This window comes from Triticum aestivum, chromosome 6A (genome assembly GCF_018294505.1).
Source record: "Triticum aestivum cultivar Chinese Spring chromosome 6A, IWGSC CS RefSeq v2.1, whole genome shotgun sequence".
Taxonomy (NCBI): Eukaryota; Viridiplantae; Streptophyta; class Magnoliopsida; order Poales; family Poaceae; genus Triticum; species Triticum aestivum.
The window spans coordinates 622,000,394-622,016,636 of record NC_057809.1 but is presented as its reverse complement, the minus strand read 5'-3'; the positions used below and the strand labels follow the sequence as shown (position 1 = coordinate 622,016,636).

The 16,243-nt window shown below is 49.6% G+C and overlaps 1 protein-coding gene across 1 annotated transcript; it reads left to right on the top strand.

Annotated features, from left to right (window-relative positions):
• The first annotated feature begins 2,134 nt into the window (after window positions 1-2,134).
• On the top strand, window positions 2,135-5,077 carry LOC123129237 (metal tolerance protein C2). Its single transcript, XM_044549476.1, has 9 exons — window positions 2,135-2,610; window positions 2,733-2,772; window positions 3,253-3,329; window positions 3,779-3,867; window positions 3,998-4,067; window positions 4,187-4,225; window positions 4,320-4,470; window positions 4,548-4,637; window positions 4,728-5,077. Exons 1-9 carry the CDS (start codon window positions 2,201-2,203, stop codon window positions 4,827-4,829), a joined length of 1,068 nt encoding a protein of 355 aa, XP_044405411.1. The 5' UTR covers window positions 2,135-2,200; the 3' UTR covers window positions 4,830-5,077.
• Window positions 5,078-16,243: the final 11,166 nt, after the last annotated feature.

Here is a 16,243-nt window from a genome sequence, read left to right as displayed (position 1 = left end):
GTAAAATGCATTGATGACCATTAAACTTGTCGGGACGCTCTCTTCTGCCTCGTGCGACGACACGTCATTCAACAACCTGTCGAGACGGGGATGAAAGGGAAAGGAATGGAGAGGTGCCGTGTAAAAATATTAGGCGGGATAACGCTAAAACAAGATGTGTTGGTGCGTCACTACAGTAGGTATGGGGGACGGGATTCAAACCGTATGTGAGGCCTTTACAAAGATGCAAAACCTCCAATGTACAACTTCAAATGAATATGGTCCAAGTTCTATCAATTCTAGCCAAAAACAAAGAGGAGTAAGAGCATGAATGCTCGTGTGGGCCCCCCTTAGCAATTTGTATATGATTCTGCCCCATTTTCTCGCATCCCCCTCTCAGCCTCTTCTCCACCACTTTGAGGGTCGCCAACTTTTCCCCATCACCCCTTCTCCTTCCGGGACCAGGCTGACCATAGTGGGGATGGGAGAGGATGACATTCTGCTTCTCTGAATAGTGGATATATGTTACCATTTAGGTTTAGACCATCCTCGAAGGCGACTACCGCTATGTCGTAGCGGAGCTTTGCTCTAGCGTTCGTGGGCGGCGTTAGGAGCTCATCTTCCCCCTTCCAGCCGATTTCCATGGTGGGAAGCCGCGGGGACTGGGGGATCTAGCGAAAGAACCCCTCGGCAATAAGCTCGTTTTAGCGATGGATCTGGTGTTGCATCTACTCTCTCCCTTGTTTCTTGTTTGTTGTGGTGTCGAAAAGAAGGAGATGGGGTGAAGGGCCTTAAATTCGACTCCACATGGGATTTTGCAAGCCGCGATGGAGCTCTTTGGCCAATCTACTTCCACTACATCAACCTTTGCCACCGAAACAAAAGATCAAACAATGAATTTGTTTTGTCGAGCACCTTTTCAACCTCCATGATGAAGCCCTCTCTCCTTGGTCCGAAGAGGGCATTGAACATGAAGAATATGGCGGCAGCCAGAGCTTTGGTGAGGTCACCCGCCGCAGCAAGACTAAAGTGTTTTTTTTACCTTTCCTTTCAAGGGCCTGTTTGCAAATTGGTAGGACATAGTTACTATTCCATTTTTGTTTTCTTTTAGAGTCCTTCTTCATTGTACATACTGAAAGAGAGGGGACTATGGCAAGAAACATATTTTTGGGTAAGGTGGGGAGAAGAGAGGTTGTGGAGAAGATGAGAAGAGAGAGGCTGATGGAGAAGACAAGAGTAGAGAGTGGCTGAGGTGGAAGGTCCTCCTCAATGCTACAGTACATCCTTACACGCCATGAAGAAGACAAGAGCAGAGAGAAGCTGATGGAGAACAAACATGAGAACATAGAGAGGCTGATGGAGAACGCGCACGCGCGCGAGAGAGAGAGGATTGCGGTTGGAGGTGTCCTATTCAATGCTATAGTACATCCTTCGATATTGTGAAGAAGACACAATAAAGATACTGATGGAAAAGATGAAAGAAGAGCGATGCTGGTGAACAAGATGAGAGCAAAGAGTGGTTGTGGTGGAAGGTGTCATCTTTAATGCTATAGTACATGCTTCAACGCTGTGGAGAAGACAAGAGCAGGGAGATGGATGGAGAAGACGAGAGCAGAGAGAGGCTGATGGAGAGGACGAGAGCAGAGTGGTGTGGTGGAAGGTAACCTCTTTAGTGCTATAGCACATCCTTCAACGTTGTGGAAACTACAAGGGCGCTTGCTACGAGCTTTGTCACGGCAGTACAATACAAGCAGTAGTAGCCAGCTACAACATCCCTGACCTGAAATGAATATGATAGTTGCCGGCAGCATCAGGTGACCGTATTGACATCCAACAATTGAGGCGCCTTAGTTAGCTGTTGCGCCATTTTGCCTCTCCTTGCTTGTCTTCTCCACGGCATTTCTTCTTCCCACCTTACTCACAATCTCTTTCTTGATGCCAGTTCCCGCTCTTTCGATGTGCTCGTTTTGGGAACCTTCTGGTCCCCTCCCCGTGTTTAAAAAATGTTTATGTATAATTTTATTTCGTAACCATCACTAGCAAGAGTCTATTCTTTTTCCTTATATACTACTCTTATATATGATTTTTTTTGTTTTTCAAAGAATGGTTGACGAGTCAACCTTTGGTGTTGACTGGTTGGCCCACGAAGTTGAAAGCCCATCAGACCCAAACCCAAAGCCGGATCTATTCCCCAACATCGTCTCGAGCTCCGGCGCCGGCGATGGCGGATCCTCGGGCGTGGAACCCCAACTACGGCGTGGTGGGCAGCGGAGACCGGCGCCTGGCCTACTCCCGGCAGCCGTCCTTCTCCTCCTCCTCCCCGCGGCCCCCCGGCCCCGGCCTCGCCCGCTCCGACTCCTCCATCTCCATGCCCGCGCCCATCGCGCAGCCGCCCAAGGCACCCGACGTCCGGTACCGGTGGCTCGCCACCCGCCCGATGCGCCGCCTCGCGCTGCTCCTCGGCCTCAACGCCGCCTACTCCGCCGTGGAGCTGGCCGTGGGCCTCCTCACGGGGCGCGTGGGCCTCGTCTCGGACGCCTTCCACCTCACCTTCGGCTGCGGCCTGCTCTCCTTCTCCCTCTTCGCCATGGCCGCCTCCCGCACCAAGCCCGACTCCACATACACCTACGGGTATAATATCAAGCAAGCTCCTTTGCCTAATGGATAGATAGATAGATGCACTGAATTTCAGTTTCAGTTCAGTTGAGTTGGATTCATTGGTGCCCCTGACTTTGCTATCCTATCATGTGCAGGTACAAGAGATTGGAGGTCCTCGCCGCCTTCACCAATGCCGTAAGCGTCGCAACTCTAAACCTCTTTGACATCCTTGTTTGCATAGAGCTTATTTAGGGAGACAAATCATGTAGTAGCAAAAACCAAGTAGCAGTGCTGCCAACTCCAATTTACATGTATTGCCAATGTCCTGGTCATCTTAAATTAACCTCCCCTGTTTTCGCTGCGACACCGATGTCGATGTGCAAACACCATGCTATGATAAAAACATATGCTTCATTGCAAGGCAGCACAAACCCAACCCTTGTTTTTATCTTTTCTTCTTATGATTTTGTATGTAGCAAGTAAGCCAGCAACAACAGCTGGAATTTCTTGTAGCACAAAACTGGAACAGTCTGTTGATGCCTTTACATTACATACTGGGTGACCCTTTGGATTGTTTGTTTAATTTCTTTGCACTAAGTGGCACACTTTCTGGCCTTTCTAACCTTTTTTGTGCTAACGTTTTGACCGCGTCCATATGGTTGTTTATGTAGACAGCTGTTCCTGCTGTTCCTGTCTTTCTCCTTGGCTGTCGAAGCGCTGCATTCGTTTATGCAGGATGAATCTGAGCACAAGTAAGCACCAGTTATATATGCTGACAGATGACGCTGTCCGAATATCTTTTTTCTATGTTGGTTGTCGAATGTGTTTACCTTAGGAGGAAACAAAGGAGATCGTATGTGAAAATTCCAGTCACTGTAATGCATTATGTTGCATCGTACTAGTATGATAAGTATGTGTTGGTTCAGTCCATCATTGTGGGTAACTAAATTGTGTTCTCAGAGGAAAGTGCTTAAAATGAAAGATAAATTGCATCTACAATTTCTACCCAGTGATACACCGCAGTTGATTATCTGCTGTCCAACTTCTGTGGCCTCTTACATTATTTTCCTGAGAAACCGAGAATTGTTTGGTCAACTTTTATTTCCATGCATCTACTGCCTTTTTTCATCAGCCATGGCCTATCAATCTAAACTCTTTGCTGTCCTAATAATTTGTTCTTCCTCTTATAAAAATGTTTCAGGCATTACCTCATTGTTTCTGCAGTCACAAACCTTTTGGTCAATTTACTTGGTGTCTGGTTCTTTCGGAGCTATGCTCGTGTCAACATAGGTATGCCTGCAAGTGATTGGTATCCTGTCTGTCTCTGGCAGAAATGTCAGGATATACATCTTGCCCTTACTAAGCATCATAATTTGAAAATAGACTGATCAATGGACGTATCGTTGTCTGTTAATGTTAGTTTACAGGAAAGCAGAGGATATGAACCATCACTCCATCTGTTTGCATGTTCTGGCAGATTCAGTGCGGAGGTACAAACATACACAACTGCCGTGATGCATCTTTTCTTTCCTTTGGATATATTTTTGCGCCTTTGTCTTGCTACCCATGTATTTTTAATTGACACTGGGCATCTCTTACTCTCTCCCAGTGCAGGCTTGATACTAGCTTCTTGGTTTCTTTCATTGGGGTAAATCCTTTGCTCTTATATTGTACTACCATGAAGCTGCCTTTTTTTTTATCTCTAAATATACATGTTTTATGTTTTGTGCTTCTGTTGTTAGGATTGAGAACGCAGAGGTGTTGTGCCTGGGAATAGTTTCGGTGGCGGTGTTCATGCTTGTTATGCCTCTGTTCAAAGCCACAGGCAATGTCCTGCTGCAGATTGCGCCTGGCAACGTGCCACCTTCAGCCTTCATCAAGTGCGGCAGACAGGTGAGCATCTTACCTTTTTTGAATAGCTATTTGTTTAGCAACGCCACCTTTCACACGGCTGAGGTATCATTCTCCAGATTACTGCCTGTGAGGATGTCTCTGAGGTATCCCAGGCTCGGTTTTGGGAGCTTGTGCCTGGTCATGCTGTTGGTTGCCTCTCCATCCGGGTAAGTCAAGATAAATTTCAGCAAACTTGACTTGTTGATACCTGATAGTGATCGAATGACTGAAGTGGGGCATTGGGTGTGTGTGTGCAGGTGAAGAATAGCAGTGATGATGAATCGGTGCTCGAATACGTGCATGGACTGTATGACGATCTAGGGATACATGACCTGACCATTCAGACTGAAAAATCTTAGATACAGATACTTTTTCTTTTCTAGTGGATCTAGTCTTTTCTTTACGTGGTAGAAATAGACCAAGAAATTGTGGAAGCTGTCTTGTGTTTGTTTGTTTATGCTACTAGTGTAGTCGGTGTGGCATTTAAATTTCAAATCTTGCTCTGATTACGGATATCACCAACCCAACCGTCTTTCGAAGATCGATTGTTGTGAAATCACAAATTTTTATTTTATTGATGAGGGCATTGCACGGTACTATTACCATATATATTGATGAGGGCAAATCACAATTTGCAGCTCAATTGTAAAGATGCCAGCACCAACTGAGTTGATTGCAGCTCAATTGTAAATTGTAAAGATGCCGAAATAAGACTGTCTATTTTCCTGCACACTCCTCGATCGCAATTTAATTGGACGGACCGGCCAGGCCTATCACACAGATGGACTACTAACTAGGAGTTGCAACACGTCGGCCGTCGACCCCGGCACGGACAGTGGCCACCATCTGTTCATGATTCAGTGCTACTCGCGCACCAAAGAGTTGCTGTCCATCTGTTAATGATTTAGTGGCGAGACATTCACTGCACATCGTTGTGTGCTTGCAGCCCGGTCCAAAGTATTCATGTCACAATTCTTTGGTCCCATGATGAAGGAGGGCAATAATACATCCGGTGTAATGCACATCAAAGACATGGGAGCAAATGTGTTCAGGGTGTTGCTTAGATTCATCTACACGGACTCATGCCCTGAGATAGAGAAGGAATACATGGAGGAGGAAGGAATGTCACAAGTTCTTCATGTGAGGAGAAAGCGAAGCAATGGATATCATGAACCAATCGCATGACTAGATGCATGGCTTTCGGATGATCTAGGCATTTCGCTCGCTGGTATATATATCTAGTCCATGTCCATCCATCATAAGAGGCGTCTTCCTTCCTCCACCATAAGGCATAGCTTTAGATTGAAGCATGTAGTCCTCTAGCTAGTAGCTAGACTTGATTATTACTTGTCTGAAAAGTGAAAACAATTCCTGCATCGGTGGATTATTAATTAGCAATGTACATACATACATCTTGTATGAGATATTGGAGTGAAACAAGTATGCAGTGTTTGCCTGTAATCAAGCTACAGCGCCGCCAGTGGGTGCCGAGGCGCTCCATCTGGTGCTCCCCAGCATCGTCGACTGCGTGGTGTATGCACAATCGCCAAAATGCTTTGGGTCCCGCAGGCACAGTACAATGTCCTTGAGCTCGGCTTTCGCATCATCGACCCCCTTGGCATCACTGTCTGAACTCTGAACTTTGTGCTAACAGAGTCCTTGACCTCTTTTTTGGAACCATCAAAGTCACAAGCCAAGAAGGTACGCGAGAGCTGCTTTCTAAGTTTGCCAACAAATCCTGATGGGCGCCAGTCCAATTGATGTGATGTGCGAGCACACCACCACCTACGTACGTGTATGCAGAAAGAAACTTATAAATGGCAACAATGAAACAACAATGGAGCATTACACAAAATAAATAGCATGCAGCAGCTGTCTGATACTCTGATTCAAACACAGGAAATCAAGGCAGGCACATAAATATCTCATATATGGTATGGGTTCACACTGTTAAGTTGCAGTTTTAAGCGACGGACAAAGAAGCAAACTCCGACGATGACGGCGACGATTGTATGCACAAGAGCTACTTTTAGCTAGGAACCGGACAATTGTATGCTAGTACTCAACTGCCATATTACTAGTTCTTTACTCTGCTTTCCCCTGTTTTGGATAACTAAAGCCATCAATAGGTGTCGCCTAGTGTCGTGGTTCTAAGTCTGACAGTAGAGTGGGGGGTAGGTATGGAGAGGCAAGGTCCTAGCTATGGAGAGGTTGTAAACACAAGAGATGTACGAGTTCAGGCCCTTCTCGGAGGAAGTAAAAGCCCTACGTCTCGGAGCCCGGAGGCGGTCGAGTGGATTATGTGTATACGAATTACAGGATGCCGAACCCTTCTGCCTGTGGAGGGGGGTGGCTTATATAGAGTGCGCCAGGACCCCAGCCAGCCCACGTAATGGAGGGTTTAAGGTGTATTTAGTCCGGGGCGTTACTGGTAACGTCCCACATAAAGTGTCTTAACTATCATAAAGTCTACTTAACTACAGGCCGTTGCAGTGCAGAGTGCCTTTTGACCTCCTGGTAGTCGAGTGAGTCTTCGTGGTCGAGTCCTTCAAGTCAGTCGAGTGAATCCCTCGTTGGTCGACTGGAAGGTGACCTCTTCTAAGGGTGTCCTTGGGTAGGGTACTTAGATCAGGTCTGTGACCCTACCCTAGGTACATGACTCCATCATTAGCCCCCGAATGGATTGAGGCTTTGAGTGACGGAGGAGTTGATGCTGTTTCCGATTAACCTTTGCACACTGGTCGTGCGTTGTTCTGAACCAGAGAATCTCTTCGTTGATAGTGAGCAACTCGTCTTCAGTCGATTCGATCCATTCTTTTCTTTCGTCGAGTGATCTTTCGGGCTTCGTCGATTTCCGAGCGACGGATCGCAGGAAATCCCGCGCCTGACAGACTGATCTGCCATTCGCGGACTCCGCGGGATGCGAAATTTGGGGAAACGCGCGAAGCGGAGCGGACCGCGGCGTTCGGATGGGACGGGACATAGATGCCTCGATCCCCGCGCCGCTTTCTTCGCCACGTATCCCGCCCGCGTAACAGTTCCAGGATATGATTAGATCTGCCGGGTCCACCTGTCATCCACTCGGAAGGGATCTTATAAATGCGCCTGGCGAGGGTTTTTTGAACAGTGCCCCAGCATTCCCTCTCTCTGCCTCCTTCGTCTCCGCCCAACGCGCTCGCTCTCGCCTCCGCACCACTTCTCCTCACGCGCCCGCCGGAAGCCATGGTCAAGGAGAAGACGGCGGCGCTGGAGCGTGCGAAGAAGGCGTCGGCGACGGAGAAGGCGAAGGGGAGATCCACCAGCCGCGGTGGGTCTTCGTCCAGATCCCGCCTGCCGAAAGGCTAGGTCCAGGGAGATCCAGTCGACCATCACGGAGAAGGATCTCCTCGACATGGCCAACGAGGGCCTGATCCCCCATGGAGCTGCGAGGCTTCCGGGGAAAGAGTGGCAGCCCCAGCCGGAAGAGGGTGAGTGCGTGCTTCTGGCTACCCATGTCGACCGCGGATTCTCTTTGCCGCCGAGCGTTTTCTTCCGTGGTTTCTTGAACTTTTTTGGAGCGCAACTCCACCACTTCACCCCGAATTCTATCGCCTATCTTGCCGCGTTTGTGTCCATGTGCGAGAGTTTTCTGGGCTGTCGACCGCACTGGGGCTTGTTCAAGCACATATTCACATGTCGCTCTCAAACTGTGAAGAAGGCGAGTCCAGGCGACGAAAGAACCTGAGTGGTCCAAATGTGTGGAGGTCTGGGGATCCAGGTGAGAAACAAGAGCACCTTCCCAGCCATGACATTTCCCGAGTCAGTCAGAGGCTGGCAGTCGACCTGGTTCTACTGCCAGGATGAGTCGACACCGGGGCAGTCGAGTGGGCTCCCTCCATTTACCATGGACCGAGTGAACAAGCCCTCCTCCCTGAAGCTGATTCCGAAGGAGAAAGCTGACGTGAAGATGTTGATGGAGCGCGTAGTTCAGTTGGTTCGGGAGGGATTGACGGGCATGGATCTCCTGGAAGTTTTCCTTAGGCGCCGAATCCAGCCTCTTCAGTTCCGGAGCTACTGCATGTGGTTGTACTGCGGGACTGAGGATGTGACTCGGGTCAATCCAGAAGCAGTCGACGATGCCACTCTGGAAAGGTGGATGGCCGCTGTTACTGGGAACAAGGACAACCCTCGCGGGGCCAGAAGGATTCCTCCATTCGACTGCCACAGTGATCCAAACAAGGCATGTCTGCCCCACTTCCCGTTGTATTCTCATCATATTTTATTTCTGCTTTCTCTGCTGATCGGTCGACTAATCTTTGTCTTGTTGTCTCTCAGGCCCTCACTGAACTGTACTCGATGCCCAACGGAGCGCAGGCTCCGACTGAGGAGGGAGAAGCGAGCGGGGGCGAGAGCCAGGAGGAGGAGTGGGACTCGGACGCTGCCGAGGCCGATGATGATGACGATGACGATGATGATGATGACGATGAGGACGGGGAAGAGGAGGAGGAGGAGGAGGTCGCACCACCGCGCTCGGAAAGACGGTCGAAACTTGTCCATGACCCTGCGACTGAACGCGGCGAGGGGGTCGCGACTGTTACTCAGTCGACCAAGCGCCCCCGGACCACCTCTCCGGCGCCGACTGAAAAGGCGCCGAAGCAGCCCAGGGCGGCCCCGTCGAAGCCGACCAAGCACCTGCCGAAGATGAAGGTGTCCATCCCCACCATATCAGGGTAATCATATTGATTACGTCTTCTTGTTTTGTGTGAACTTTATCTCTGGTTGGCGCTGGAGTTAGTCGACTGACTCTTTGAAGTTGCAGTGCTGCTACTTCTGAGACCTCAGCCCGGGCTGACGATCATGAGATGGAGGACGCAACAACCTCAAAACCTGGTATTATACTCTTAACACCGTTTCTAGTCGACTGACTCATGATCTCTAATTCTGATTCTTTTCTGTAGCTCCATCCAATGTTGTTATCACTCTCCCTGATGATGATGAAGACGAGGAACCACCAAAGCACAGAATGAGAAGGAAAGCGTCTGCCAGCAGGGTGCCCCAGGATGTGACGGTGCCTGAGACTCTGGTCGCGGAGGAGGAGAACACCACTCGACACACTGTGTCCTTCGCAGATCCGCTGACGAGTGCTCCGCAGCCCTCCCTCTTCACGACGCACCACGTCCCAGAGGACCAAGCTGGCGCCGCGAAGGAGGCGATATGCCAGGTAGGGATCATGATGGAGCAGTTGAAGACCATCCGGGATGCGAGCCAGGCAGCTTACGACGCCAGTTCCGCCCTTCAAAGGAATGTTCAGGTCAGTCGACCACCACTTGTTCTGTTAGGATATGCTATCAAAAAACTTTTCTTTCCAGAATTTATAGTAGTCACCCACTGGGTGTGTCGATTTAAACTCCGTGTTAGCGGGGGCACGCTGAGTGCACCCGCTGGGTGTAGTCCCCAAGGCTAAGGTCGACTGCTGGCAGTCGGCCTTAGGCTTTATAATTTCAGTCTCTCCGCCATTCGACTACGGCGAATGGATTTCGCAAACCGGTGGGGGCACGCTGAGTGCACCCACTGGGTGTAGTCCCCGAGACTGTGGTCGACTGCTGGCAGTCGGTTACAGTCTTAAAGAATACATCTTGTTTTTTTTGAGGTCGACTGGTCGACTCTGTCTTCAAATAGGATTAGGGGGGGCATGCTGAGTGCACCCACTGGGTGTAGTCCCCAAGGCTAAGGTCGACTGCGGGCAGTCGGCCTTAGGCTTTATAATTTCAGTCTTTCCGTCATTCGACTAAGGCGACTGGGTTTCACAAACCGGTCGACTGGTCGACTCTGTCTTCGACTGGTCGATTAGTGGGGGCACGCTGAGTGCACCCACTGGGTGTAGTCCCCGAGACTACGGTCGAATGCTCGTATTCGGCTGTAGTCTTAGAAACGCGTGATTTTTCCTTTTTCACTCGGAAGTGAATTATATTTGACATTTTAGTCGATTGGTTCTTCGCAGAACTCCTGTGATCTTGTGGCTCGCTACTCTGAGCTGGAAAACAAGCACATTCAGCTCGAGCTGAATTTGAAGCTGGTTCAGGAGAATCTGACGAAGGCAAAGGAGGAGACCGAAGGTATGTTTGGTGAGACCTTGACGACTGCTTTTTCCCTTTATTTGTATCAAAATCTGATCTTGCTGTAACTTGCAGGTAAGGTGAGGGAGGCCGAACGGAAGAAGGACCTTGAACTAGCTGAGAAGGTCAAGCTTGTTGACGAGAAGTTAGCTTCAGTCGCCAAGCTTGAGCAAGAAAATGCCAATCTGAAAGCTGCTCTTGGGAAGAAAAAAGATCTGGAGGCCTTCCTGAATGGTCTTGCCAAGAAGCTGTTTCTTATGCTTGAAGGTAAATCTCTATGCTCGGCGATCATTTCCAACCGTGGTTTTTCCATTCGACCATTGCCTTGACTCGGTGATCGTCCTTGCAGAATTTTGTCAAAACTTTGCAGAAGAAACTAGCCGGCTGGAACCAAACCTTGACCCCATCAATTCTCCGATGAACGACGAGGCTGCCATGAATGTTTTCCGACTGGAGTCCCGTGTTGCAGCTATCGTGGACTATCTTGCAAGGCTGAAGGTCGCCACATCTCGCATCGACTCGACGCTCTGGCCCGGGAAGACTCTTCAGAATGACCTCGAGTCGCTGATGGCTCGCTTGAACACGATCCCTGGTCGAGTGCAGGAGTGGAAAAAATCCTTGGCTCGGTGCGGTGCAGATGTTGCTCTGTGTCTGGCCCGAGTTCACTGCAAAGATGCGCGAGAAGACAAGCTGGCGGCCCTCCGGGTGGCCAACACCAAGAAACACGACTTCAGGTCCTTTATGGAAACTTTCCTTGCGGCCGCCACTCGGATCGCAGATGGGATTGATCTTGATGAGTTTGTTGCACCTTCCAGCCCTCCACAGGAGGGGTAAAAAACTTCTTCTAAGCTCGACGCTTTAAATTTGTCTCGGTATGCCGAGTGGAATTGTAACCGATAAACCTTAACGGGCTTAGCGCCTGAGCACTTCCGGTTCCTTTAGGTATCGATCCGAACTTGAATTTGTCGTTTGAATATGATTGCTCTTGGCTCGAAATGTCTTTTGCAGGTTCAAAGCAGGGTGCTTACTGCAATCGACTTATTCCTTAATCCACTTAGGTGAGCGCTGGGCTGCAGCTAAGCCCCCGAGTGAGAGGTTTATTCTTCACTCGGTAGGGTTTTTATATCTTAGGCGAGCACTGGGCTGCAGCTAAGCCCCCGAGTGAGAGGTTTGCTCTTCACTAGGTAGGATTTTTATACCTTAGGCGAGCACTGGGCTGCAGCTAAGCCTCCGAGTGAGCGGTTTGCCCTTCACTCGGTAGGATTTCGGTAACCTAGGCGAGTACTTGGACTGCAGCTAAGCCTCCGAGTGGAAGTCTGGCTTATCACTCGGTAGGATTTTCATAACTTAGGCGAGTACTTGGACTGCAGCTAAGCCCCCGAGTGAGAGGTTTGCTCTTCACTCGGTAGGATTTCGGTAACTTAGGCGAGTACTTGGACTGCAGCTAAGCCTCCGAGTGGAAGTCTGGCTTACTACTCGGTAGGATTTTTGATAACTTAGGCGAGCACTGGGCTGCAGCTAAGCCCCCGAGTGAGAGGTTTGCTCTTCACTCGGTAGGATTTCGGTAACTTAGGCGAGTACTTGGACTGCAGCTAAGCCTCCGAGTGGAAGTCTGGCTTATCACTCGGTAGGATTTTCATAACTTAGGCGAGTACTTGGACTGCAGCTAAGCCCCCGAGTGAGAGGTTTGCTCTTCACTCGGTAGGATTTTCATAACTTAGGCGAGTACTTGGACTGCAGCTAAGCCTCCGGGTGGAAGTCTGGCTTACTACTCGGTAGGATTTTTGATAACTTAGGCGAGCACTGGGCTGCAGCTAAGCCCCCGAGTGAGAGGTTTGCTCTTCACTCGGTAGGATTTCGGTAACTTAGGCGAGTACTTGGACTGCAGCTAAGCCTCCGAGTGGAAGTCTGGCTTATCACTCGGTAGGATTTTATAACTTAGGCGAGCACTGGCTGCAGCTAAGCCCCGAGTGAGAGGTTTGCTCTTCACTCGGTAGGATTTTTATAACTTAGGCGAGCACTGGGCTGCAGCTAAGCCCCGAGTGAGAGGTTTGCTTCACTCGGTAGGATTTTTATATTAGGCGAGCACTGGGCTGCAGCTAAGCCCCCGAGTGAGAGGTTTGCTCTTCACTCGGTAGGATTTTATACTTAGGCGAGCACTGGGCTGCAGCTAAGCCCGAGTGAGAGGTTTGCTCTTCACTCGGTAGGATTTTTATAACTTAGGCGAGCTGGGCTGCAGCTAAGCCCCGAGTGAGAGGTTTGCTCTTCACTCGGTAGGATTTTATAACTTAGGCGAGCACTGGGCTGCAGCTAAGCCCCGAGTGAGAGGTTTGCTCTTCACTCGGTAGGATTTTAACTTAGGCGAGTACTGGGACTGCAGCTAAGCCTCCGAGTGAGAGGTTTGCTCTTCACTCGGTAGGATTTTATAACTTAGGCGAGTACTTGGACTGCAGCTAAGCCCCGAGTGAGAGGTTTGCTCTTCACTCGGTAGGATTTTTATAACTTAGGCGAGTACTTGGACTGCAGCTAAGCCCCGAGTGAGAGGTTTGCTCTTCACTCGGTAGGATTTTAACTTAGGCGAGTACTTGGACTGCAGCTAAGCCCCGAGTGAGAGGTTTGCTCTTCACTCGGTAGGATTTTTATAACTTAGGCGAGCACTTGGACTGCAGCTAAGCCCCGAGTGAGAGGTTTGCTCTTCACTCGGTAGGATTTTATAACTTAGGCGACTGGTGCAGCTAAGCCCCGAGTGAGAGGTTGCTCTTCACTCGGTAGGATTTTAACTTAGGCGAGTACTTGGACTGCAGCTAAGCCCCGAGTGAGAGGTTTGCTCTTCACTCGGTAGGATTTTATAACTTAGGCGAGTACTTGGACTGCAGCTAAGCCCCGAGTGAGAGGTTTGCTCTTCACTCGGTAGGATTTATAACTTAGGCGAGTACTTGGACTGCAGCTAAGCCCCTGAGTGAGAGGTTTGCTCTTCACTCGGTAGGATTTCGGTAACTTAGGCGAGTACTTGGACTGCAGCTAAGCCTCCGAGTGGAAGTCTGGCTTATCACTCGGTAGGATTTTTGATAACTTAGGCGAGCACTGGGCTGCAGCTAAGCCCTCGAGTGGGAGGTTTGCTCTTCACTCGGTAGGATTTTCGATAACTTAGGCGAAACGGATTCGCAGCTAAGCCTCCGAGTGGGAGTCTGGCTCACCACTCGGTAGGATTTTTTACAAACTTAGGCGAAACGGATTCGCGGCTAAGTCACCCACTGGGGGGAAATTTCATTGGACAAAGTAAAAAGTGACAAAAATTATGGAGTAACTATGACACTATTACTTTGAGGTCCATGAACTACAGAAGTACTTTATTGCAACTCATGCGAGTGATAAAACTTAAGTGTAAAATGGGCGGAGTAGTTCCGCGTTCCAAGCTCGGGGCTCGTCGATATTATGCTCGACGTTGTAGAGACGGTACGCCCCGTTGTGGAGAACTTTGGTGACGATGAAGGGTCCTTCCCAAGAAGGAGCAAGCTTGTGTTGTTTCTTCTGATCCACTCGGAGAACTAAATCTCCTTCTTGGAAGGCTCGACCTTTCACATTTCTGGCGTGGAAACGACGCAAATCTTGTTGGTAGATGGTCGACCGGATCAGAGCCATCTCCCTTTCTTCCTCTAAAAGGTCGACTGCGTCTTGCCGCGCTTGTTCAGCTTCTGCTTCGTTGTAGATTTCAACTCGAGGAGCATTGTGGAAAAGATCACTCGGCAAGACTGCTTCAGCTCCGTAGACCAAGAAGAATGGAGTTCTTCCGGTTGACCAATTAGGTGTGGTCCTCAGTCCCCAAAGCACCGAGGGAAGTTCGTCGACCCAAGCTCTAGCTGCATGCTTGAGATCACACATCAGTCGGGGTTTCAGTCCCTTGAGAATCAGGCCATTGGCTCGCTCTGCTTGTCCATTCGACTGCGGATGAGCGACTGAAGCGTAGTCGACTCGTGTGCCTTGAGAGTTACAGAAATATCTGAATTCCTCCGAGTCAAAGTTCGACCCATTATCCGTAATGATGCTGTGCGGGACTCCATATCTGAATATTAGTTCTCTGATGAAGCTAACAGCAGCACCGGCGTCAAGGTTCTTGATTGGTTTAGCCTCGATCCACTTGGTGAACTTGTCGACTGCCACCAGTACATGCGTGAAGCCACTTCGCCCTGTTCTCAAAGGACCGACCATGTCCAACCCCCATACTGCGAAAGGCCAGACGAGTGGAATGGTCTTCAGGGCTGATGCAGGCTTGTGCGACATATTCGAGTAGAACTGACATCCCTCGCACTTATCCACTATCTCCTTTGCCATCTCATTCGCCTTTGGCCAGTAAAATCCGGCTCGGTATGCTTTGGCCACGATGGTCCGAGAGGACGCATGATGGCCACAGGTCCCCGAGTGGATATCATTGAGGATGAGTCGACCTTCTTCTGGTGTTATGCACTTCTGACCAACTCCAGTCGCGCTTTCTCTGTATAATTGTCCTTTGATTACGGTAAAGGCCTTAGATCGACGGACGATCTGTCGAGCCTCTTCCTCATCCTCCGGAAGCTCTTTTCTCAGGATATACGCGATATATGGAACTGTCCAGTCGGGAATGACCACCAAGACCTCCATGATCAAGTCGACCACCGCTGGGACTTCAACCTCAGTCGGATCTGTGGCACTCTTGGGCTGTGGAGCTTCTTCGGTGAAAGGATCTTCTTTGACTGACGGAGTGTGTATATGCTCCAAGAACACACCACTCGGAATGGCTTCTCTCTTGGAACCTATCTTTGCTAGATCATCAGCTGCTTGATTTTTCAGTCGGGGTATATGATGGAGCTCCAACCCCTCGAACTTCTTTTCCAGCTTCCTCACTGCACTGCAGTATCCAGTCATGGCTGGGCTTCTCACGTCCCACTCCTTCATCACTTGGTTGACCACTAAATCCGAGTCGCCATAAACCATCAGGCGACGGACGCCGAGTGAAATGGCCATGCGCAACCCATATAAGAGGGCCTCATATTCTGCCTCATTGTTGGAGGAATCAAAGTGAATCTGGAGCACATATCTGAGCTTATCTCCTCTGGGGGAAACCAGGACAACCCCAGCACCGGAACCATTCAACATCTTAGAGCCATCAAAGAACATGGTCCAATGCTCCGAGTGAACTTCAGTCGGCTGCTGCTGTTCAATCCACTCGGCGAGGAAATCTGCTATTGCCTGGGACTTAATGGCTTTCTTTGCTTCAAACTTGATATCAAGGGGAAGAAGTTCAATCGCCCATTTAGCCACTCGACCAGTTGCATCTCTGTTGTGCAAAATCTCTGATAGTGGAGCGTCGCTGACGACTGTGATGGAATGATCAGAGAAATAATGAGCAACCTTCTTTGTGGTCATGTATATTCCATACACAAGCTTCTGATAATGAGGATATCTCTGCTTGGATGGAGTCAAGACTTCAGACAAATAATACACTGGGCGCTGAACTTTGAGAGCTTTTCCTTCTTCTTCCCGCTCGACCGTAAGCACAGTACTGACGACTTGTCCTGTGGCTGCGATATAGAGCAGCAGAGGCTCTTTGCTGATTGGAGCAGCAAGCACCGGCTGGGTGGAGAGCAGAGCTTTTAGCTCGGCAAACGCTGCATCAGCTTCTGGAGTCCACTCGAACTTGT

Bases quoted from the DNA above. Each gene is read 5' to 3' on its own strand.
- LOC123129237 (XM_044549476.1), top strand. From the start codon at position 2,201: ATGGCGGATCCTCGGGCGTGGAACCCCAACTACGGCGTGGTGGGCAGC. The intron at 2,611-2,732 runs GTATAATATCAA...TATCATGTGCAG, and splicing joins GACTCCACATACACCTACGG to GTACAAGAGATTGGAGGTCC. The intron at 3,868-3,997 runs GTATGCCTGCAA...TGTTAATGTTAG, and splicing joins CTATGCTCGTGTCAACATAG to TTTACAGGAAAGCAGAGGAT.